The 24205-nt window shown below is 40.7% G+C and overlaps 1 protein-coding gene across 1 annotated transcript in view; it reads right to left on the bottom strand.

The window, feature by feature from the left end:
* erf (Ets2 repressor factor) overlaps positions 1 to 24205 on the bottom strand; it is a 40873-nt gene that overhangs the window by 8372 nt on the left and 8296 nt on the right. Inside the window, exons 2-3 of the mRNA XM_079655340.1 lie at positions 11376 to 11610; positions 272 to 384 (exon numbers count right to left, since the gene is read on the bottom strand). Coding sequence (XP_079511466.1) covers positions 272 to 384; positions 11376 to 11610 — 348 coding nt within the window. The remainder of the gene's footprint in view (positions 1 to 271; positions 385 to 11375; positions 11611 to 24205) is intronic.

Here is a 24205-nt window from a genome sequence, read left to right as displayed (position 1 = left end):
CCAAAAACATTTTGTCAGTCCTCCAGCCTACGCTCCTTGAACAACTCTCTGTTGTTAAGTTTAATTCCAATTTTTTCAGTGAAAATAACCATGAACTTCAGTTGCTAAGGGATGTCTCAAGGGCAGAAAAAGAAATGATGCTTTCTGTGATTTAAAAAAAAAGTGTGCATGGTTTAAAAAAAAAAGAAGGGCTTTTTAATGATAACAAATACACATTAAAAACATTTTCCAGTTAGTTATCTGTTTTCTCAGTAGATACATGTGTACATACCAGAGCCCATGTCGATGAAGGGGTAGTTGACCAGCACTAGTTTGTTGAAGTTGAACTTGTAGGTGAACCTCTTCCCTTTGGTCTTGTGGAGGATCCTTTTGTTGTAGTAGTATCTAAAGAGAGACAAACAGAGTGAGTTACCATTTTGTATTCATCTCATACAGATGTAGCATTGAATTTCGGACTCCAGCTTACAGCTTCCTGCCTACTACCTGCCAAAGACCAGTATAGAGGAATGTTAAGCCCTCCCACTATTTTCCAAGAGGGCGTTGCCAGATTTTCAATTTCAGGTTTTAACCAGGAGATGGCGCTTCATTCACAAATACAGAAAGACAAGCTTCATGGACTTTCAGTTGTGTTTTGAAGAGCATTTGAACACATCAATATTTTAGATCAACTAAAGTATATCTAATCTCGTAATTCAATAATATATAGTCTTTATATATTAAATAATCATAATTATAATGTAAATGTTTACATTACACTTCTTTATTTGTTATGCTCATACTTTAACCTTTACAATCGTTTGCTTTAATATGCACTATATTTTTGTGTTTGCTTCCTCCTGCTCCCTTTCGGACACATACTGTATGATTTATTATTATTATTAATATGAAGATATTATTAAGATAAGATAAGATGTTACTTTATTGATTGAACATTTTAGTTTAGAATGTGCTGTCCCACGGTAATTCAGAAGGCTCACAGGTCACATTCCGACCATTATTTAAAACAATAGGTGCTTTCACACCGTCTACAGTTTGATTTGTATAGAGGGAGCTCTGTCAGTTTTCGAATTACCCATTTGCTTTCGGGGAGCCCTATTTTTCAGAGCACATCCTGCTACTAAATATGTCACACGCACGCTCTGTTGACTGGCGCAGCAGCGCGGATGCGATCAATTGCTATAAAAACACTCTTCTACTAATACAGACGGTGTCACTATGCCGGCGGATGTGGCCGTTGTTGAAGCCTCTTCAGGCTCCGCATCGGCAGGCCTCTCCCTCGGTGTGGAGCTGTCAAGCTCGACCCTAACGCCGCTTACAGCCGGCCAACTAAAAGTTGTTTTCCGTTCACGTTGTCATTTTTAGACTCCTTCGCTTCTTTGCTTGTGAATCCAAAAGCTGTGACGCTTGGCTGTTTTCGTTTTGCCATATTTTTTTATTACACAGCCAGAGTTAAAAAAATATCAATATGAACATTTCAAATACCGCGCCGGCATCACCACCTTAACCATAGCAACGTAAGTAAGAATGCAGCGCCGCCACGTACAGATGGCAACACCCAGACATATTCACAAATATAAAACAAATATTCAGAAAGATTTCTAATCTGTGTGACACAAATATGCACGATTGTTTTGGGCTCCCCCTATTTATCTCAAAGTCAGCCTTCAGGGGAGCTCCCTCCCTCTTCGGGGGAGCCAAGCTCCTCCTAGCTCCCCCCCATTTCGAACAGTGTCTGTGGCTGAATGGCCAGCGATTAGGTGCGGCGCATTTGTCATAGGGGATCAGAGCTAACTGCCTGCCGTCAGATTTCATTTAAAAAACAGATCTGATTTTAAGACTATTTCTGCGCTCATAAAGAATGATAAGAATAAGAATAATGCGTATTGAACTGGTTTCATTAATTAGTGAGTTTATTTAACACTAGAACCGCCAATCGGGTCAATTTGTGTGATGTGTGTTGTGTGTGTGCAATGTAACTTTTTTTCAATAAAATATTAAAGTCTCCCAGTCCGTGACTTTTCCGAAAGTGTGTTATGTAGCACCCTATGTTGTTAAAAATTGCATTCTAATAGCGGGATTTGACGGGTTTAGGTAGGCCTATACAAAAACCTCTGGCGGTTCTAGTGTTAAGGTAATTAGGTACAGTAGAAGCCCTTTTTTATCAGTAACGAATTTAGCAGTTGAACATAAAAGTCAACTAACTGAGGGTCACTTGCAATTACAGTGTTGTGTCTAACTGTAAGCTTCACTCAGAGTAACCTACTGTTAATTTAGCTGCTGGAGAAGAAAGATCAAGGGGGGAGGGGGGCAGAGAGCTGTGGTTGATGGGCCATTAGTTGTGTAAATACACAGCTGAGAGCTGCCGTTTCATTCAGACTGTTTAAAAAAAATGTAACAAGGGACTATTTTTCTTAGCGGATGCATGTCAATTTAAATCAATACATACAACTATTTTTAAATCAATACATACAACTATTTTTTAAATCAATAAAAACATTTTCTAAATCCATAAAAGCATTTCAATTAATATTGGGAGTCAATGTATTACTTTGTTGAGAATGTGGCCCTGTAATAAGCGGGATAATTTGCAGCGACTCGTTCCTTATGGGGAAAATAACACCCGTCATGTGTGTGTAGAGGTGTGTGTGGTTAAAACACTTTCATGAAGTGAAGGAATTTCCTTCTATAAAACAGCTGTGGGCAGCAGTGAGTGTCACGGACATGAATTCATAGATCAAGGCAGACTGGTGAACACACTCTCCTGTCCTGCCAGGCGACACGCCCGTTCTAAGCCGTGTCCCTCACTCCTCACATCCCAAGCATCCCCACAAGTGTATTATGTTGTTACATCGTTTCAGATGTTATGTTTCAGTTGTGCTCTGTCTATGTTCAGTGATACAAACTTGTCACCTTTCGGCGAAATTCGCCGTTTTGAATCCAAAATAAGTCGTTTGTGTGATTCATGTAGATCTGCAATACAAATATTTTTGGGGTATGGGGGGGGGCTGGGACCCGGAGTAATCTGCGGCCGTGAGCTGTTATGTGCCATCATGACACGCATGGTGTTCTTTTTTTATATATTATAATGAAGTACGAGCTGTGTGCTCGAGTCTTCCTGCCTGTCGGCTCTGCTCATGATGGATGTATAATAAGGCTCTGCTGCTCCGAGATGATGGTCTAGCTTCAGCAGCTACATTACCTACGGGTGCGTTCGTTAATATTAACTGCGCGTCCGGAGTCACTGTGGCACAGACTGGACCGCTGGTGAACAGCTGTTAGAACGGGCCGTTCAGGTGTTCAGAGCAGAGCTCCCTGTCGGAGCGGCAGAGCGTGATGTGAACTGAAAAGTTTTTCTGTGGCAATATTATTTAAGGAATCGTTGAGCTAGCTAGCTAGCATACATTGTCACTATCTGCTAACGTTAGCTTTAGCAAGTACAATATATATATTGTACTTGAGTAAAAGTAGAAGTACTCAAATCTTGTACTTGAGTAAAAGTAGAAGCACACAGATCTTGTACTAAAGTAAAAGTAGAAGTACTCAAATCTTGTACTTGAGTAAAAGTAGAAGCACACAGATCTTGTACTAGAGTAAAAGTAGAAGTACTCAAATCTTGTACTTGAGTAAAAGTAGAAGCACACAGATCTTGTACTAGAGTAAAAGTAGAAGTACTCAAATCTTGTTCTTGAGTAAAAGTAGAAACACACAGATCTTGTACTAGAGTAAAAGTAGAAGTACTCAGGTCTTGTACTTGAGTAAAAGTAGAAGCACTCAGGTCTTGTACTTGAGTAAAAGTAGAAGCACACAGATCTTGTACTAGAGTAAAAGTAGAAGTACTCAGGTCTTGTACTTGAGTAAAAGTTGAAGTACTCAGATCTTGTACTTGAGTAAAAGTAATAGTCCCAGAGTGTAGGAATACTCTGTTACAGTAAAAGTCCTGCATTCAAAATGTTCCTCAAGTAAAAGTAGAAAAGTATTATCATCAAAATATAGTGAAAGTAGCGACAGTAAAACTAGTCATTGTGCAGATTGGTCCATTTCAGAATAATATATATGATATGTTTTATAATGATTGATCATGAAAGTGTTCTCAAAGCTGGTAAAGGTGCAGCTAGTTTGAATGACTTTGTATACTGCAGGGTAGCTTGTGGATTTACTCCAGGTGGAACTAAAGTCTGATTTAACACTTGATTATATTTCACTTAATTAATCCAGATCTGTGAAGTAACTAAAGGTATTACACACATGGAGTGGAGGAAAAGTACAGCATGTACCTCTGAACTGTAGTGGAGTAGAAGAACAAAGTAGCAAAACATTGAAATACTTAAATAAAGTACAAGTATCTCAAAATTGTGCCCAAGTATAGTACTTGTTGAGTTTATGAACTTAGTTACTTTACACCATGTGGCTATAAAGATATAAAGACTAAGCCTTGCACAGAGTCACGAAAATACATTTTCAAAATGCTCAACAGTGCTACCAAAATTATAAACTGACTGCTACACAATTTAAAATAAATGCTTTTATATATTTCTATTAGATGTGACTCTTTGGTGTTTCTGTTATTATTAACACTGCTGCTTTAGTTGTTCTGACTGCTAAAATCCTCTGTCATTCCGTGGGGTGGGGGAGCCGGGGGCTCGGATCCTTGTCACCTTTTTCATACCTGATGAGTTTGCATCCCTGTATGTTAAAAAGCCTCATTCACCTTAATTCATGTAATAAAAACATCTCAGGTCAGTAACACTCAAAGCTAAATGTGCAATACCATGTTCAGCTATGTTACTATTTATAATGTTATTGTTGTTACATCCGAAGATGTACATATTGAAATGATTTCTTAACTTACAGTAGGCTATTTTTTACAATGTGTGTTGGAAGGATTTATTAAATTACTATGAATATTGTCGTTGTTGAAGGCTTTTAGAGAAGGGTGAACTATAAGCCTGAATTAAATAACATTTTATACCTAAAAACATAAAAGCCACAATAAATAAATCACAATTATTCTAGTTATTTTTACCTCCCGTATTGCTTTCAACCCACCAGCTTTTATGGTGTTGTTACGTCACTAACTGTAAGCTTGTCACATACAGTTTATGGTCACTCAGAGTAACCTACTGTTAATTTAGCTGCTGGAGAAGAAAGATCAAGGGGGGAGGGGGGGGAGAGAGCTGTGGTTGATGGGCCATTAGTTGTGTAAATACACAGCTGAGAGCTGCCGTTTCATTCAGACTGTTTAAAAAACTGTAACAACGGACTATTTTTCTTAGTGGATGCATGTCAATTTAAATCAATACAGACAACTATTTTTTAAATCAATAATTTTTTTTTCTAAATCCATAAAAGCATTTCAATTAATATTGGGAGTCATGTCGTTACTTTGTTGAGAATGTGGCCATGTAATAAGCGGGATAATTTGCAGCGACTTGTTCCTTATGGGGAAAATAACACCCGTCATGCAGACCAAGATCCCTCCGCTGCGCGTTGGGATCCTGATCTGCCGATGAGGCTCCATTAAAATATAAATATTTTTAGTGAATTACTGAGTTTAGGCAAGTTAATAACATTTTAATGAAGTTGAATACAGTATATTCATATGTGTCAGTGATTTCATGTCAATTCGGCGAACATAAACATAAATGATCGTGGTGAAGAGGATGATTAAATTAGGATTAAAAATCGAGAGCCGGGCTGCATTTCCTCCCGTTCGTTTTTTTCGAATAACAAAATTATTTTGTTAAATAACAACATGGTGATGTTTTGTAAATGATTACATGTCTCTTATTTAGCACAGTAGTATGATATCCGTGACATATGGATCTTAACAAAGTTCCGCTGTACATCAGCATAGTGTATCTCACTTTATTTCACATGAGCTCCAGTGTGGAACCCCAATGCACCCCCTGGTGGATCAATGATCCATTGCAGCTGGCTTCATTATAATTACAGTTATCTATCACGGGGGCGGTCTCAAGTCAAGCTGGAGGTTTTCCCTTGAGCGAGGGCAGATCACGTACCAATCACGGCCCTCGCGTTTCAAACTGTCTGAAATGAATCGCTACATCTGTAGAAGTTGAACATTTAAAAAACATGTGCAAACAAGGTGAAGCCCATTTTTTAAACATTACACCAGCTGAAACCACAAACCAGTCACATTTCTAATGCCACAAAATGACTCAGTTGCATAGCGAGCAAGCAATTATTCAGTGTAACCGAAATGATCAACAAATCACCATAGTCTATTATTTCCCCACAGACCAGAATAAACTGACATTTGGCTCACATGCTGGACATTTAGTAATGTTGGCTGGTCCAGCTACAGCAATAAGGGTCACTAGTCATCAACAGCCAATCAGATGGGCACGTTTTTGCAACCATACGACTGTGGAGTCATTACTGAACGTGAGCAGTTCTGCAGAGTCGTGTAAAAATGATCAAAAAAGATAATGAGAACCATTAGAGGAAAACGTTAAGTTGGAGCCCTGCGCCAGTACAATGTTGGGGATAACGATGGCTGTTCAGTGGGTGTTCATTGCTGGAGAAAAAAACTTAAACACAGCAATGCAGGAATCACATTTACTAAAGCGCCCATAGGAATACAAACGTACTCTGCCAAGCTTCATCAGGGCTTTTTTTTAAGAGACTGCATATCTAGATGGGATTAGATGTAACCGTGTCCTAATAGAATGCGACTTGGCTAGCGTCAGCAACAAAAATCTGTTTGAATATTTTCGATTGGAATAGGAGGCTAGAGGCACTGCTCCATTTAGAGCTGGTCTTTCTTTCTGAAATTGCCAAACTGGATAATGAAGGGCTGATAAGTGTCCCCCAGATTTTCAGGAAACATCTTTGTCCGCCCCAAACTGATTTTCTATCGTCACAGGGACGATGCACAAGTTTATATTTTGGGCCACCAAAGTTGCTCCACATTTCAGCGGTGGCCAGCGCTAGAAAACGTTTTTATCTCTGAATGCATTCCTCAGTTCCTTCAAGCATCAAAGCAGTGCGAGACTAAATATAGTGCCCACCTTTCCTTTTATTGAATACAAAATGGTTTTGAATCTTTTTATAATTCCCCTCTTCTGTTTATATTCCCATGTCCTACATAGCACTTTAAATTGCTCCCAAGGGATACATTTGTTTTAGAAATTCTCTGAAATGCTGTGTTACATTTAAATGGAGTTGTGAGATTGACAAAGATACCAACCCCTACCTGAGATGATATTTTCAATGTGTTAGCTAGCTGGTTACAGATAATACAAAACAATGTTATATTTGAGAAACCACAATGAAGCCGTTTAAAGCACTACCCGCATGGTAATTCTACATTACTCAGCGTACAGTGCATAATTAAACAAGCTGTTCACAATGGGAACACATGGTTAGATGAAGATCTCCATGTGATTACTTAAGGAAGTGACACAGCCGTTCTGATTTAGCCTCACCGAGGCGCCTCCATTAGTAAGAGTGCATTAGTCATGATGGATACATAGAGCGATGTAGAGGAGTGAATGGCTGCTACTGACAGCGCAACTAAAAGATAAAATGGCTCCCTGTGACTCACCGACAGCCTCAGGACCAAATCACATTCATATTTCTTTAGATGAAAACACTATAAATCAGTGTCTCTCATTCAGCGGAGACTGGCCACTTCATTCTTGGAAATGTAATACTTTATTAATCACTGCCAGTAAATGTACAAAAGATATGGATTGTTCTTGAATACGAAGTTGTAAACGTGTCTCATTTGGACCTTTGTGATAGTTTTGAAGCTATAACCGAGCTCTTCTCAAGCAGCAGAGAAGGCTTCATCACTTGGGAAATTAAGCACCTCATAGATATGTACGTTATATATCTAGCCAGAAAAACACAATAACCTAAAATGAAATCCCATCTTTTTCTTGATGAATCATGTAAATAATATAATCTTCTAATGACAGTGTAGTTACATATTAGTTTCTCCAAATCCACCACTCCAGTAGCGACACAATAATTACAGATATAATATTTTTCACACTGACGAGGCTATGCCCAGCTGTATCCCTGCCTTATTGTGATCCGAGTATTAGTCACTGGATTTTGGTACGCAACAGAACAAAGTAGAGCAGGAGTGTGAGTGTGAGTGTGATTGTGAGTGTGATTGTGTGTGTGTGTGTGTGTGTGTGTGTGTGAGCCATCCAGACCCTCAATGACTCAATGAGTGAAGGGCCTCTTCTGATAGACGACTACTACGCACGCCCACACCCTCACATGTTGTACAGACACACACAAACACACAAAAGGGGCAGGCGGATATACAGAAGACACAGGCTTTTAGAAAAATGAATGCAGCAAACATCCAAGTAATGAAAAAAGACGTGTTCATGCTAAACTTCTTAAAAGTGTTAAGCTTTATATTTAACAACCATGTTTTGCAAAGTAATATTAAGTTGAGGAAGAACTTCATTTATGACGTAAAGTTAGTCTCCGTTCATTATATTCTTTGTGTTAAGAATAAGGGCTTAGGCTAGAATTAACCTTTTTACATTTTACTTTAGTTATATAAGAGACTATTAGTGATACTTGTTTTATTTGTAAGAGCCCATTTACCATTTAAAAAATAAAAATGTACATACTGTAATGATGTCATTCTTTATGAAGCCTTCCAATCAATCGTTTTGTATATTGATAATAAACAAAGATTATGTTTGCCAAGAATTTCTCCCATTTGTCCAGACCGTTGTAATCTTCCCGGACGTGTTGACCTTTAACCAGTTTTTCTGACCGTAACGCTGCTACACACACTTGGAGGAAACCGGCAGTATTAGTGAGTGGGTGTTCACAACATCAGGTCTTTATGTGCAGTAAAAGCTGGAAGGACATAATGTTCACAGACGTGTGGATAGATGGATGGCACTTTGTATTAGTCGGGAGGAAAAGGCCACGCACATACATGTGAATGGAACGTGCACACACAGTACGGAGTCAATATGGGACAGCCTGTCTCACACACCCAGGCTCGCTGCTGGCCTCCTGCTCTTTGAAGACCATTTGAACTTCCTTCAAATGAACTAGAAAGGACTTTGACTGTATAGACTCAGTCTCTATGCATCAAACACACACAGATGTGTATGAGGTGCAAACTCACAAACACATGCATTTCTAGACACACACACACACACACACACACACACACACACACACACACACACACACACACACACACACACACACACACACACACACACACACACACACACACACACACACACACACACACACACACACACACACACACACACACACACACACACACACACACACACACACACACACACACACACACACACACACACACACACACACACACACACACACACACACACACACACACACACACACACACACACACACACACCAGCTGTTCATTGATGTCACTGAGAAGAGAGACAAAGTTACTGCTCCTGTATCAAATGAACTGTTAGATCTTTGTGGGCTTAACTCTTGATCAAGCATACGAGCCATTTCGGTGTAACCAATTATTACCAATTAATTTAAATGTAAAAAAAAAATGTATCCCGTTTGTTACTACCGTTAACATCACCCTCTCTGTTGTAGATGTGGGGGGGATTGAGTGAGTGTTTGTTGTTTGTCCAGCTTTGTAATACAATGCACATTCTGAATGAAGATATAAATATAAATAAATGATATATTTATTATACATGAGAATTGGTTTATTATGAAAACTGCAAACTATACGGTGACTTAACTGATGATGCTGAATCATTATATAAAGCACACAGCAAAACAACCTATACATATTACATCTCTTTCTGCCTATCACAATGTTTTGTTATCCTTATTGTCAATGTTAAATGAACTAACTAATTGATAAGCAATACAGCAAAATCAAAGTGTAATGTCAGCACCATATACATAAAAACTAAAAACATTTGATTACAAATATTTCAATACAAGGTGTGTGTCTTTAAATACGGTTACATATGAGGTTCAGTCAGACAAAAAAAGGTTCAAGCAACAAACAAGACGCAGATGGGCTGGAGGAGGGCTGACATATAACAAAGTGATACGTGTATGTGTGTGCACGTGGGTGTGTGCGTGTGTGCCGATGAGGCAGTGTAACTTGTCATCACCATGGCAAACTATAACCCACACCAACCTACAAAACAGGAGGCGACATCGATGACTAGCAGCATGTGTATGTGCCAGCGTGTGTGCGTGTGTGTGTTTATGTACAGGAGCAGACTGGAGGCTAAATAAAACTCGGCAGCATCCCACATGTGCTCCATGGAGGGTGAAGGTGTGTTTCTAAATCTGCCGTCACCTTGGAGTTCCAGCACGAAGCGAGGATCACGACAAAACACCATTCTTTTTTTCACGTAAATTTGACGCCGATGTAATTAAGAACAAATGTACCCGAGAAATAAGCGGAGAAAAGAAGCTGCCTTCTACTTCGAGATCATTAACATACACCCAATACTACATGGTAGAAATCAATTGTCTTCAAATCTTCATTATCATTCTGCGACAATTGTACCCAAACCTTTTGCTAAGACTAAATCAACAGAATCTTTATAAATAAATAGATGTCAGCTTATATCACCACATTACCTCTCTTGCTATTATTCAGCGTGCACTATTTGAAATACTATTTAGTGTGAAGATTATTCAAAACGGAAACACATTTTTGAAAGCAAGTCTTGTTGGCGTTCTGATGGTTGTGAAAGGACACACTGTTATACTTAACCCTACTGTACAGATATCCTAGCCCTTACAAATTGGATGTGTTTTTTTGTAATCAGTCTTGTATGCTTCGCTGAGTTTATCTCAGTTTATCTCAGTTCATCTGGAGTTCAAAACAACATGACTCCAGTTCCTGTAACTTGAAATTGACCCGTCCGGGCTCTTTGCTATTATCTGACTCCTGTGGTGTGGATACCTACGCAGAAAATATGACCTAAACATAAAGATGAAACAGTCCAGACCCGTCTCACTTAGGATGGGTATTACCTTTCAAACTGAAGCCAGAACCAAAGGAAGCCCAATGTTTGTTTTAGCTGTTAATATACCAACAAGTATCATCAGACCAAGCTAGAGGTAAAGGGGCCCCAATTATCTTTTAACATTCTGTGGTATTCCCTGAATCTCGGTGTGTTTGTCTTTGAATATTGACACCTGTAGGACTGCAGAATAACTTTAAAAAAAAAATCGAAATCACAATATGGACGACAATTTCGGGAAGCAATTAATTTGCTAAAGTAAAATGTGTGTTTTAATAACATTTTCATGAAGTATTGTGGAGCTGCAGAGATATCCCAGCCTGCACATTTTAAAAAACGTGCTTTAAAAAAACCAAAACGCTTTAGTCTCACCTCAGAGCTCGGCTGAGCTTGTCGTAGTTCATCTGCGGTTTAGCCTTCCTGGCCCCCCACAAGCGGGCCACCTCGTCCGGGTCCTTGATGACGAACTCTCCGTAATCTCCCTGCCAGGCGATGACATCGTGATACTCCTCCTTCCTCAGCAGCTCCAGGATGAAGTGCCAGAGCTGGATCTGTCTGGAGCCCGGGCTCGACTCGGGCTTGTAGGCCCAATCCGGAAAGGCAAACCCTGGGGGACAGAGGAGAGAGGAGAGGGGTGTTAAAGCTGGAGGATCATAAACAGGGGCAAATTTAAAGTAAAACTTGGCTTTCCTAATTCCTTTAACTTAGTTAAAAGTTGTTAGTGCACTCTGCATATAATCCATTATCCTTCTTAAGTTATTAATCATTTCCTTTACTGCTCTTCTTCTGGTTCCAGGGTCAACACCATGGGGAAATAACTGCTTGTGTTTACAGGTTATAATAGTCAGGAATTCATACAATGTGTTTGGCTCTAAAAGGCATGTTACATTTTGCAAGAAACCAGTCGACTCGCATCCATTCTTTTAACTTGAAGGCTGTTTTTTGTGTCAGTGGAGATAAAAGTGAAACAAAAGATTGTAAACAGTTTCCAATTTCAGTAAAGAAGAATATAATACAGCAATGACTTAGTAAAGAAGAGTATTAAAGGTTATAATATATGAGACTGTTGGGAATCAGTTACAATCAAACGTTTAAGTAGAAATACTAGCTTCACTCTATGGCTTTTGTGCTCGTTATAAGCATTGGGAATATATCAGTTCCCAGAGACCGCAGTCATATCAAACATCACTTCTATTGCCATCAACGTTAGAAAATCAGCACTGTTTTAACAGATAACCAGGCCTTGAGATATGTGCAGACAAAATATAAGCTTTGGTTTTATAACTATCAACACACACACACACACACACACACACACACACACACACACACACACACACACACACACACACACACACACACACACACACACACACACACACACACACACACACACACACACACACACACACACACACACACACACACACACACACACACACACACACACACACACACACACACACACACACACACACACACACACACACACACACACACACACACACACACACACACACACACACACACACACACACACACACACACACACACACACACACACACACACACACACACAGTATAGGCTTTGAGTTGTAAAGCAGTGGGTGGCAGTAAAAGACTCAACACAACTACAACACAAGGCCAGGCTGAGGGGCTGCATAGCAAAGGGAGAGACACACACACCTCATTAGGACCAGATGTGTCTTGGCAATCAGGCTGAGAAAGCAGAGGGTGGGAAACATGTGGGCACAATATAACAATACTGAATTTGGTGTGTGCATGTGTGTGTTTATGTAAGTGTAAAGTAACACACTATCCTAAATACCGAGGTTACAATCAGTTTCCCACACTCTACAAAGTCTATCATATCTATATAGCAGTGACAGTGAACTTTTAACAATGATACGCTCAAGGCTGACAGACTATGACACCGGTTTGATGTGGCCTATTAACCCTAGTATCATAGGTAGCGCATGACACAGTTTTGAAAGTCGTTGCATCCCATTGGATGTAATCAGGGTCTATACAGGCCCACTAATCTGACATATCAAACAGGGATTTTTTTTACATTTCTTCAGTACTTTTATTGCCTCGTCAACATATTGATAGGAAACTGCTGCGGGGCAGGTCTATAAAAGCAGAAAATAACACCCTAACAAAACTTAACTAAAGAACAAAAGAAGAGCAGATGACTGGGCATAAAAAAACAGAGGGGAAAAAATTGGTTGTAAAAGAATTACAAACAAAGAAGACACACCTGGCAACTAAATCCCAGAGTAAAGTGAACGGCATCTGGATATGGTGCGCAGATGGTAATTAAATCAATTACGACTTTTCCATTTACTCAATGTGTGTGTGCCTTTGTTTTCTGCATTGTGTGTTCTTTTAAAGATAGGTTGGGGAAAAGAGTAGACCAAAAAAAGCAGGTGTCGGATCATTAAAAATGTAAAGCGTGGCTGATATTTACTTTTCAAAATGGGTGAAGAGGGTCATTTTAGAGCTTTTTAAAAACGTCAAAAGCTCACAACTGCCACCAGAGGATTTCTGAATGATTCTTTAGTTTGTAGCTGCTGGAATGCAGTTACTTCTTCCCAGTGGATCAGTTAAAGCAGCAAAAACTGGTAGCAGCAATCAGTGTTTTTGTGAAGAGACTACAAACTACAAAATTAGTCATGACATTCCTACCTAGGGTTGCAAAGTTCTGGGAATTTTCAAAGAAAAAAAACTGGGATTTTTCTAAATTGAAGGTTGGCTCTTCATAGGGAACTTAAATATAGTTGGGGAAAGTATATTTTAGCATCATCTTGACTAAAACAAACAGATGCCATTCAAGTACACTTGAATATCCATGCCATAGCACACGGCTTACTGCATGGCTATTGAGACCACACCCACTACAGACACTGTGCATTCCTCCATCACATGCACAGATGATTTCTAGAAGTAATTTAACTCAACATTCATGTTTTTGTTCTTCAATGAAACAAATGATTGTTCAATAAAATAATTAAAACTTGTTCTGTTCTACATACTGTTGAAATGTCATGTTTTTTTGTTGTATAATTTTGCATGGATGTTTTCTTATGACAAAACAAAATGTTTATATTTATGCTTGGATATGATACAATTCGATTACTTTACCCTCAATTCCCAGTTAGTTCCCATAAATTCCCATTATTCCCATGGAAAGTTTCCAATATGGAATATTTCCAAAATTCTCCAGCTTAACTTCCCATGGATATTTACTGGAAAAGTTCCGCCCCTTTGCAACCCTATTCCTACCTACATGGGTTTTTCTCTCCCAAAAAAACATTTTCAAAAATCGGACTCTGCTTATCTGGATTGTAATGCACTGATATGTTCGATCAGGTTTGGACCAATAACGTGCCTTTACATCCGTCCTGAACACGTGTTTACCCTTAATCAGATACAGATGAGATTTTAATGGCAGGTGTAAATGGAGTCAAGTGAAGTGAGTCATGGAAAAACTAACCAAGTCGGACACGGAGTAACAAAAGTACCTTATCAGGTGTACAAAGTGCAGCAGTGTGTCTGTTACGTCAATCAATACTAATAGTAGCCGTAGTAATAGTAGTAGGCTATACAAAGTAGTGTTTGAAGTAGCAGTAATAGTAGTTGGTGTAGTAGAAATGCACTTAAAGTTGGAAATGGTACCTCATCAAATGAAATGTTGTACACCAAGACTTATGAGAACACTGCTCCTAGAGAGAGCAAGCAACATAAATGCACTTCCAAATGTAATACCTTGTATTAACAATGCAGTGTTGTCATATTACTGTGTAGTACAACTCGAGTGATGGAGGCATATTATTATGTATTAGTGCATAAGAGGAGTCTGCGTATTGGCAAAAAGGTCTTAACTTTCAGTCAACTTAACTCTTGTTGCTCCATTGTGATTAAAGTCTTGCTGAAGTTGAGTAGCTGAAATCTGCTTCCCCTGTGAGGAGAGATTGTCGAGATTCAAGCTGTGACCTTTTTTCTTTTCAACAGACATCCAGTTTTGTAAGATTCACAGTGGGTCAGAGTTGAATAAGTTATATTTTCAACTTTCTTAAGTCCACGATGGAAAAGGAATCACCTTCTTTTTGTGCTGATGGTGGCCAGTTCAACGATTTTCTAAACATATTCCAACCCTGCTGACCAGTGAGGGATGTGACTTGTCACTTTTCTATTCTTTGAGCAGGATATTGGTGATGCCAGAATATAAAAGAAAGTGATGCGCGACTCTGCCGATTGGCAAATAAGGTGGCTTTGAGTATCACATCTAGGGCCTGTTTTTTTCTGAATGCAACACTCAAGGAAATCTTTCAAAAGGCATTAAGGAGGAGGAGAACAAAACCGAGTCCCGGTGACTAATAAATCAAATGCTGCTATCTGATCTCAGAGAGTGAACCAAAAGACATCCAAGCTGGGCTGTGATAGCCATTTGAAGGCCGACTACTAATGGGGTACGAGCATATGATTCATGCACCAGACAATAAGGCTGTTGTCAGTGGGGACAGGTTAGGCGTTGTGACGCAGACACAACACATTGCTGTATAATGGGGTACACACTGTTGAATGCTGGGGAAATGTGCACAGTACGTTGTAGGCACACGCACAGACTGACGCATACAATGCACGACAGGAGTGGATTAGATCTAAGTGGGCGGGTTAATATCGCCCTCACACACACACGCAGTACACAAACACACAACACAGGTTAGTGGGGAGAGGTAAGTGGGTTCATGCGTGGGTGCACAGAGCAAACAGACAAAGAACACAGGAATAGCAACCGTGCCCACTGCATGTGTGTGTTGCAGATGTCCCTGCTGACTCATAGCTCGCTCGTTCGTCGCTCGGCTTTCACAGATTCCGCTTTTCTCCCCCTCAATAACACTGCCATCTCTTTCTTTCCTTTCTCTTTCATTCTGTCCCTCCTTCGGTCAGCCTCTCCTAAGACATACTGTCTCCTAGCAACAAAAGCTTTTAGCGCTAAAAATAAAAAAGCAGAGTAACGACGGACAAGACAAAATATGATTCAATAACAGAAAGTTGCCAAAAGAGTTTAGAGTTCGGGCGCAGATCCAGAGAGCTGCAGTGTGAGGGTGTGATCTGTCTAAGGCTGCCTGACCAGCAGAGACCTGGGGCCACAGCGCTGTCACAATGTGTTCACAACAGGAAGGACACTGTGGACGCTCCTGTAAGCACTGGAAAAGCTTTGTTTTACAACTATCCTGGGCTGGGTAATTCATCAAATTTAATTTTTAATTCACTTGTGAGGTAACCAAGTTATTTTGCTTGGAGAACATTTATTCACATTCATGGTGTTTCTTTTGATGTAATTCAAAGGCAACAGATTTATAGAAACAGCAGAGACAGATAGCGAAAAAAACACACAACAGAGCTGATTGTGTGACAGATGCACAACTGAGGGTCCAGCCGTCAGAGGTGCATCTGCTACAGCTGGTGGTTTATGAGCTGTGAGATTAACAGATAAGTATGACACAGAAAGCAAGACACAGCGGGAGAGGGTTAAGGATAGATAAAAGCAGTAGGATTTACAAAACAGACACATTTTGTACTTGTGAATAAACTATTAGAACTAGAAGAGAGCTTCAATCAGCGTTCCCGCTAGGGGGCCGTCTTACCGTCATTTGACGCCATTATTCAGCTCGGACCGCCATGAACTTGAGCCGAGGGCGTCCAAACAAATTAATATTTGAGAGAAGATCAAGAGTTTTTATTGCTTGAAATGACGAAAAGGAAAAAGGACAAGGACATCCCTCTGTTGGAGGGGCAAAGGAGTCTCTTCGGAGTATTGCTGATCGTTTCCCCGACATCGGCGCCTGCTACAGGACAACACGGAACGTGCACGATTTGAGCGGGGAGTGCTAGTGGTGCACGCGCGTGAGCTGCGAGCACCGGAGCCTTGCAGCGTTTAAACTGAGGCTCCGTGGTAAACTGTGGTAACAAGAAGAGCCGTTGGGGAGCCGAAAAAGCGGGCTCTTCTTAGAGAGCCGAGCCAAATGATCCGTCTCACCAACGTAAAAAGACAGTATCTATAAGGGAGGGCTCAATTCAAAATTCAAGCCCCCCCCCCCCCCCCCCCTCTCGGGGTGGACGCCCTCTCTCAGCCCTGGTCTGGCGGAAACACTGGCTTCAATGTTTAGATTTCTCAGCCCTTAGGCAAGAGGAAAGGGACACCCGTCTAGTTAAGAGTATATTTTATTATGACTATACACTGTGAGTAAGTGGTTTTTGGCACAAACTCCCTTTCAGGTAGTGAAAATGACAGAGAAAGAGTGCATCAAATTGAACATGTGATGAGGTAACACAGGAATGTAGATGTGATGTAGGAGTCAAGAGATTGATGACTTGTTATCTTGTCCTCACTATGGACAAAAAGCAGTCCTTTAGTTTTGGGTCAGACCAACTTTCACCTATGACAATTTCTATGACTAGATATAGACGTGCGGCTTCAAAGAAAGAAATTGAGATTCAAGCAAACTCTACCTGTTGTTACTAGCTTCTAGCTAGTGTCCCCTGAATAGGTCCTTATTAAAAACCAGTGATATGTTAGTGGTGATCATTGTGAGCTACATTACACTGCTTGTTTTACACCCGCTTTATATTAACCAACGGCATTGATCGAAAGCAGCAAATATCTAGGTGCAGAAATCTTAGCTTGGCAAAGCTGAAGTAGACAAACAAACCCAAAGCCCTTTGTGCGATCTGGCAAGTCCCCACTCCAAACAGGAAGAATTTCTGATTGCGAGGCGGAGGTGAAACACACCATTTCAGGCCATTGGATTCTATATATAGCCAAGTACGGCGTAGGAAAACTAATTTGCCATTAGCCAGCGGTCCACAGCCACCTGCATTCTCCTTTCCAAGAAAAACACAGGATCTGTGCAGCCACAGTGGAGGGGTTAGGGGCTTCAACACACAGCTCTGCTTCTCTTAGGGACGCTGACGTCAACACACTTTTAATAGTGCTCTTAATAACAGATAGCCATCATTGGGGTATTGTCCAGAAGGCCACAAGACTAAACACAAATGGCCCCTTACTCTACGTGCTTTCCCCAACAACTTCTTTAACATGCTGTTCCATTTATCCATCTATCCCACGTTTATTTCCCTCCCTTCCTTCTATTCTTTAGTGGGACTATATTTAGCGAAGCAAAGGTCAGTGTGTCTGTCTGCAGGGTAATGATTCAAGGGCACGGAGAGCGACGGACAGAGGTAACAGGCCAGGCTAATGGCCGGGGGCTGGCTGACTGCTGAAATCTGGATGGGGTTTTATCAGGGATGAGATCAGGACAACACAACACAGAAAGGCAGGAAATAATTGGGTACAGTGCAGGAAAAAGGGAATCTCCGTTGGGCGTTGACGCAGAAAGTTCCACATTTTCAGGAAAAACAAAAACAAACAAATAAAAACAATTGTAGGAAAAATAGGAAAAGGTTCCAATCTAACCTAAACATTTGATTGCAAAGATGTTTAAAAACTCAAAATTACATAATCATTTGGTCTTGAATTCTCTCCGGTAGAAATTCTGTACTTTAAACAATTTTAAAGTCCAAATTATGAACCTATGGACCTGGTTGTCTGGGTTACCAGTATTACTTTGCTGCGTAAACAACCTGTCTACAACAGACAATCTAATACTGCCTCATTGAGGAGTCCTAAGCCTCAAAGTACTGTTTTAAAACCCTCTGCTCCTCATTGAGTTGATCTGATAATTACCCTTAAAGGATGGAGTTTAGATCCTAGGAGCCAGTGGCTTAGTGCCAGGGAGGAGTCAGAGAGGAGCAGACGGGACGGGGAGGAAATCAGGTGGAAAGACAGCGAAGAAAAAAAGGACAAAATAAAAACACAATTCAGCAGAGATCAAAGGAAAAAGGAGGATGGCCTTCTGCAGGTGCATGGCGTGAGCCTCACCTCGCTTCTCACATGACCCCTCGTTACATTAAGCTCGCAGTGAGACAGACAGAAACAGACTGGGAGAGGAAGGGGGGCAGACAGGGTCAGAGCCAGGGAGGAGAGATAAGAACTGAAATATGTGTCTTGCTAAAAAGAAAACCATATACTAGAGATATGAGATGTTGGCTGAAACGTGTGCTTGCAAGTTTATTTCCAACTCAAGGAGTAAAGACACTGAAAGAGTACTATGACGCCAGAGTAAAAGATAAAAGCTTTACAGAAACAGACAGAAGATAAGGGGAAACAAGACAAAGGTATTTGTGAATTAGGGCTGTCCCGAATAGAGTGGCAAAGTCCCTCCCCTTCCAGTGGACCTCCATGGGACCTTATTTTGGAAAAATTATGTATTGAAGTCAATGGAGAGAGAAAGATTATCTTTCGATCCCGTTTGAATTGTGCAACAAATTACACATATGACGTTTGTCAATTTAAAAGATAATTTTGCAAGTCAAAAAAATAAAAATGTGTCGTAAAACTGTGAAGTAACACATTTGTTTGTGTAAAACGCTCAATGAACTACATCTCTGGTCTCGCGCAACAACACAAGTCACCAAGATGGCCGTTACTACCGTCTTGTCAAAAAAGTGATTGGCTACCCTCACTATCAACACGTCCAGAAGAATGTCATGCAAAGCTGCCTGCTTGCCTTCCTTTGATTCTCTCTGAACTGTCTGATCTTTTTAATGTTTAATGTCAACCATTTGTGCAGATAGCATGAAGTAGAACAGATCACCGGTGCTAATATAGCGTTAGCATTTCTCCCCCGGGTTTAAATGGTGTATTATAGACTGATCACACCGGTCTGACAGTGCTGTTCAAAGGGTTCACGAAATATGACTACTACTCTAACTGTTTAACATTTTGGGTTACTTGATGTTACGTCAAGTTAAGGCTAATAAAAACATGTAATAATAAAAACACTGTAATGCTAACTAACGTGCTTGCTACTAGCTAGGTAGCTAACTTGATCCAGCCAATCCTGGTCCTTTCATCAGACGGGAAGCGAAAGAACAAGCTCTTAAGTTGATATTGGAGATTTCAATAAATTAAATTTGTACGAAAAAAAAAGGAAAAAAAAAGAATATCCAAATAACGAAATTAAAACCCGAATAGTACTCCAACGAACGAATATTCAGATATTTGGGTACAGCCCTAGTGTGATGAGTGTTTTCAATGAAGGATCTGAAAGAGAGACAAAAACATAAAGCTTCCCGAAGATCTATCAAATATGAAACAACTAGCTCAAGATTAAATTTGTGCAGATAATGATGAGTAACTGTTTGTTGGAAGACTTGCTAACACTTCAAGTAGCTATCATTGAATTGTATGGCGTAATACCAGCCCACTGGGTCTAAGGGATCATGTGGTTATTTTCCATCTCAGTAATAAATCTTCCAAATAGCTTGTGCTGTGTTTCCCGTAGACTGTGAGGAACCCAAACTAAACAAAGCCTCAGCATTTAGGATGAGTGTTGATGAGTGCCCTGCTGTGTTCTCAAGTCTGCAGGAAAAAACAAAGCTGAAAGTTTGACTGAATGTCATAGCAGTAACGGCACAGCGAAGCTTTTAAGTGTATAAACCACCTCAGCTCCAACTGAGACAGCTGAATCGTCTAATCTGTGACATAGCGGACGCCTGAGCCTCACAAGACAGAAACCTGGTACTTCCTGAAGAACTCTGCAGCACCTCGGAGGCAGCCAAGGCTGTGATTCAGATAGCTCTGTGTGTTTCCGTGCATTCAAGGAGAAGCTAATGTTGCATTCAGCAGGGCCCTCACAGCTGATTTTTGGATTTCAAAGTCATTGTTTTTGTTGTGAATCGTTCTTATGAAACTGCTGTACTTTCCATCTCACTAAATTGTTTGACTTAAGTATTGCCGCCCCAAGGAGAACACAAAAATGCAGTAAAGAAGGAAATATTCACGGTTAAGAATGATCACTGATGTGTTAGTGACAAACTAACAACAATCACGATATATATTTTCTAATCTGCAGCTTCTAGGCTTATCAGATTCAGGTGCAGCGAGGTAGCGACATGTACACATGCTTTGAAACCCGTCTGAGCATGCTCTCCTTCCAGACAATGAAAACCCTGTAATACATTCAACTCTAATGAGCTCCTGGCTACCTGACAGCCTCACTGGAGATGTGTGTGTGCACTCGTCTGAATTGTAATGAGTAGGAAATAGAGACAGACTGACAGAAATATAGGCGAGAGAAAAAAACGAGATATGACAATAGTCTCCATGCAAAGGTGCACTGATTCTGAGTATCTGTTGCACACCAACAAACATGCTCTAATGCTTCCTTAAAAGTCAGAAAGCAAGACATCGAATCCATTGTTTCAGATGAAAAGGAAAGACTAATATTTAGAAAGAGGAAATATGAAGTCAAGTGAAACTCTCTTCACTTACTGAGCAGATTCAAATCTATCACAAAGACCGTTGCTATAGATTATTTGCATGACGACTAAATGACATAGATAAGGGGAGCTGTGCTGGCACCATTGTGAGTTAAGAGATTCTAAAAGACATACTTTAAAACACGATAGACAAACTTGACTCTTATACGACCTAAATAAATAATCCCAATCCAAGTTGTCAGAAACTGATGGATGCCGTTGTGAAGCTGGTGTGACTAGAGATGGAATGATAGAGGAGACTTCAGAGCAGCAAAGAGAAGAGAAGATAAATATCTGCATTTAAATCTGGCTTCTGTGTTGTGGTTTGGTTGCCAGATGACTTTCATTTTCCTCCAACACACACATGCACGCAAACACACACGAGCCGTGACGAGGCCAACAACCAAGATATGGTAACTTTAGTTGTTGGAATGACACACACACACACACACACACACACACACACACACACACACACACACACACACACACACACACACACACACACACACACACACACACACACACACACACACACACACACACACACACACACACACACACACACACACACACACACACACACACACACACACACACACACACACACACACACACACACACACACACACACACACACACACACAAATCCAGAGAGCTGGTTGAGTGACTCATTCTCGTACTCCCTGCCAATCAAATTTCATCCCCTTTTCTCGTCTCCCCCTCCTTCTTTCCCAGAATGCCGATTTCCTTTAAGCATTTTCCACACAGACAAAGAGACTCCACTGTTGATTACGACTAGCAGGACGACCAGCACGAGTTGTGACTGATTTGACAAAACAAGAAGTAGAGAATCAAACAAATCAATACTTTCTGCGTTTACATTTTAAAATAAGTGCATCTAAATTCTCCTGAAGCCGTTAATCTTAAATCATAGCCAGAAGGGTAACCAAGAGCAAATATCAGACAGGTATGTGCATATTTGTGCACTGATTTAAGCCAAGCCGATTTTGGCTGTCGATGGATGTCAGGCCGACAATGAGCGTGATGCCCTACTCAGATTGGTGTGTCCCGCACCGTTGGGTCTTTTCGGACGTGCCAACACTTTTTTGGCCGAAAACCTATATTGCCTTTGGCAATCGGCCAAAGGCTGTCGATCAAATAAATCACTCCGATTGGCTGTTCAGCTAGCGAATGAGTGCATGAGAAGCGAAACGGAAGTGAGGGACCCAAACAAACTATTAAGAAGGCAAGTCTGAGATTTCATTTAACTCCAGCTCTCGACACAGGTTCGGGAAAGCCCCATGAGCTTCGTTGTAGAGTGAAAATGGAACGCACACGCTTTTTGTTGTTTTTTTATATCACGCAGTCTGTTCTTCTTCTCTTGGTTATCACGCAGTCTGTTCTTCTTCTCTCGGTTATCACGCCATCTGTCTTCCGGTTGTTGCCTCTTTTGAATGACGAATACACACTACCGCCACCTGCTGGTAAGAGAGTTATTGCGACTCACGCATGCGCAGTTCGTACGTGCTACTTGACTGTCGGCTGAAGTCTTTGTGGTGTTTTCCAGTGTGACTGTTGGCCGAGACGTGAGGAGACACACCAGTCGGGTCCGTCTGTGTGAGTTCTTTGGTGTGTCCCTACCTTAACACTCTTGGCTAAGAGAAGTCAAGTCAATTTTTATTTATAGCGTTTGCTTTGTGCCTCAGAGGGATTATTCAACATATGATCCTCAAAAGGAATGATAGGAAGTACTTCTAAGTTGTAGTTAGAAGGACAACTTCTAACTTTTTGTCGGTTTATACAAATATAACATGTGTTTATCTCAACGCTTGAAAACACAGGAATATTTTAAACATTAGGTGATAAAAGGTCAGGCAGCTTTGACTATTGGTAACTATTCAATGTGGGTTGCCAATGTTAAGTATAGATCAATGCTCTCGGAAAAACCTGTTGATTGGTAAGTTATGTGCCTTTTTCAGTCAATGAAGTGTTTTTTATCATGCCTGACACTTTAAATACATGCCAGATTAACATCCTTCACTGTGTTGGTAATTGCTATTGATTAGATCAACTTGGACAAAACCAAAACCAATTTACCTCGCACTGCTGCTGAACAGGGCAAGTATTTCATTGTACAAACCATGCAGCGAAAGCTGAAGTGTGTCACAGAATAAAAAGAATATCCGTCAACATTTGAGTTCTATGGTTCTACGCTGCCACTCTTCCACATTGGTTTATGATGCTGTTTGTGTACCACTTGTAGCTTATAGTACAATCACAGTGATTTCGCTCTGGATGACTGAGTCCCTGAAAATATAGAACCAGTGAGGGACTTTCTGCATGTGTGATGTCTGGGTGTGTTAGTCAGCCTTTCCTCATTGGCAGAGCCACCGCAGTCTTAATTCCTCAGTCTATTGCATTAAAGCTGGATGTTTCAGTCTCTAGACTGAGTGGCTCGCTCCCTGTGTTAAAACATTAAAGACAGAGGCACGATGGCGTCACCGCAGGGAGATGGCAGCCCAAATGAGCAAGCCACGCTAGCTAGCTTTAGTGAGAAAATTAAAAGTGTGTGTGTGATAATGCAAGACAGACATCACCCGTTTTCATGGCATGTGGGGGGTCCGGGCCCCCTAATAAAGTGTGCATGCTGTGAGTGGGCGAGATGAGTGAGTGTCTGTCTGAGGCACTCACTGACTTTCACATTTCAACAAAAAACAGAGACTTGACTCATTCATCACCACGGCTGGCCGGGGGGGGGGGGGGATTCAAACTACCAACAGGGAGAGCAAATGGGTCATATTTAACTTCTT

Source organism: Notothenia rossii (assembly GCF_949606895.1).
Source record: "Notothenia rossii genome assembly, chromosome: 10".
Classification (NCBI taxonomy): domain Eukaryota; kingdom Metazoa; phylum Chordata; class Actinopteri; order Perciformes; family Nototheniidae; genus Notothenia; species Notothenia rossii.
Note: the sequence above shows the minus strand (reverse complement) of the source record. Positions and strands in the feature narration are given on the sequence as shown.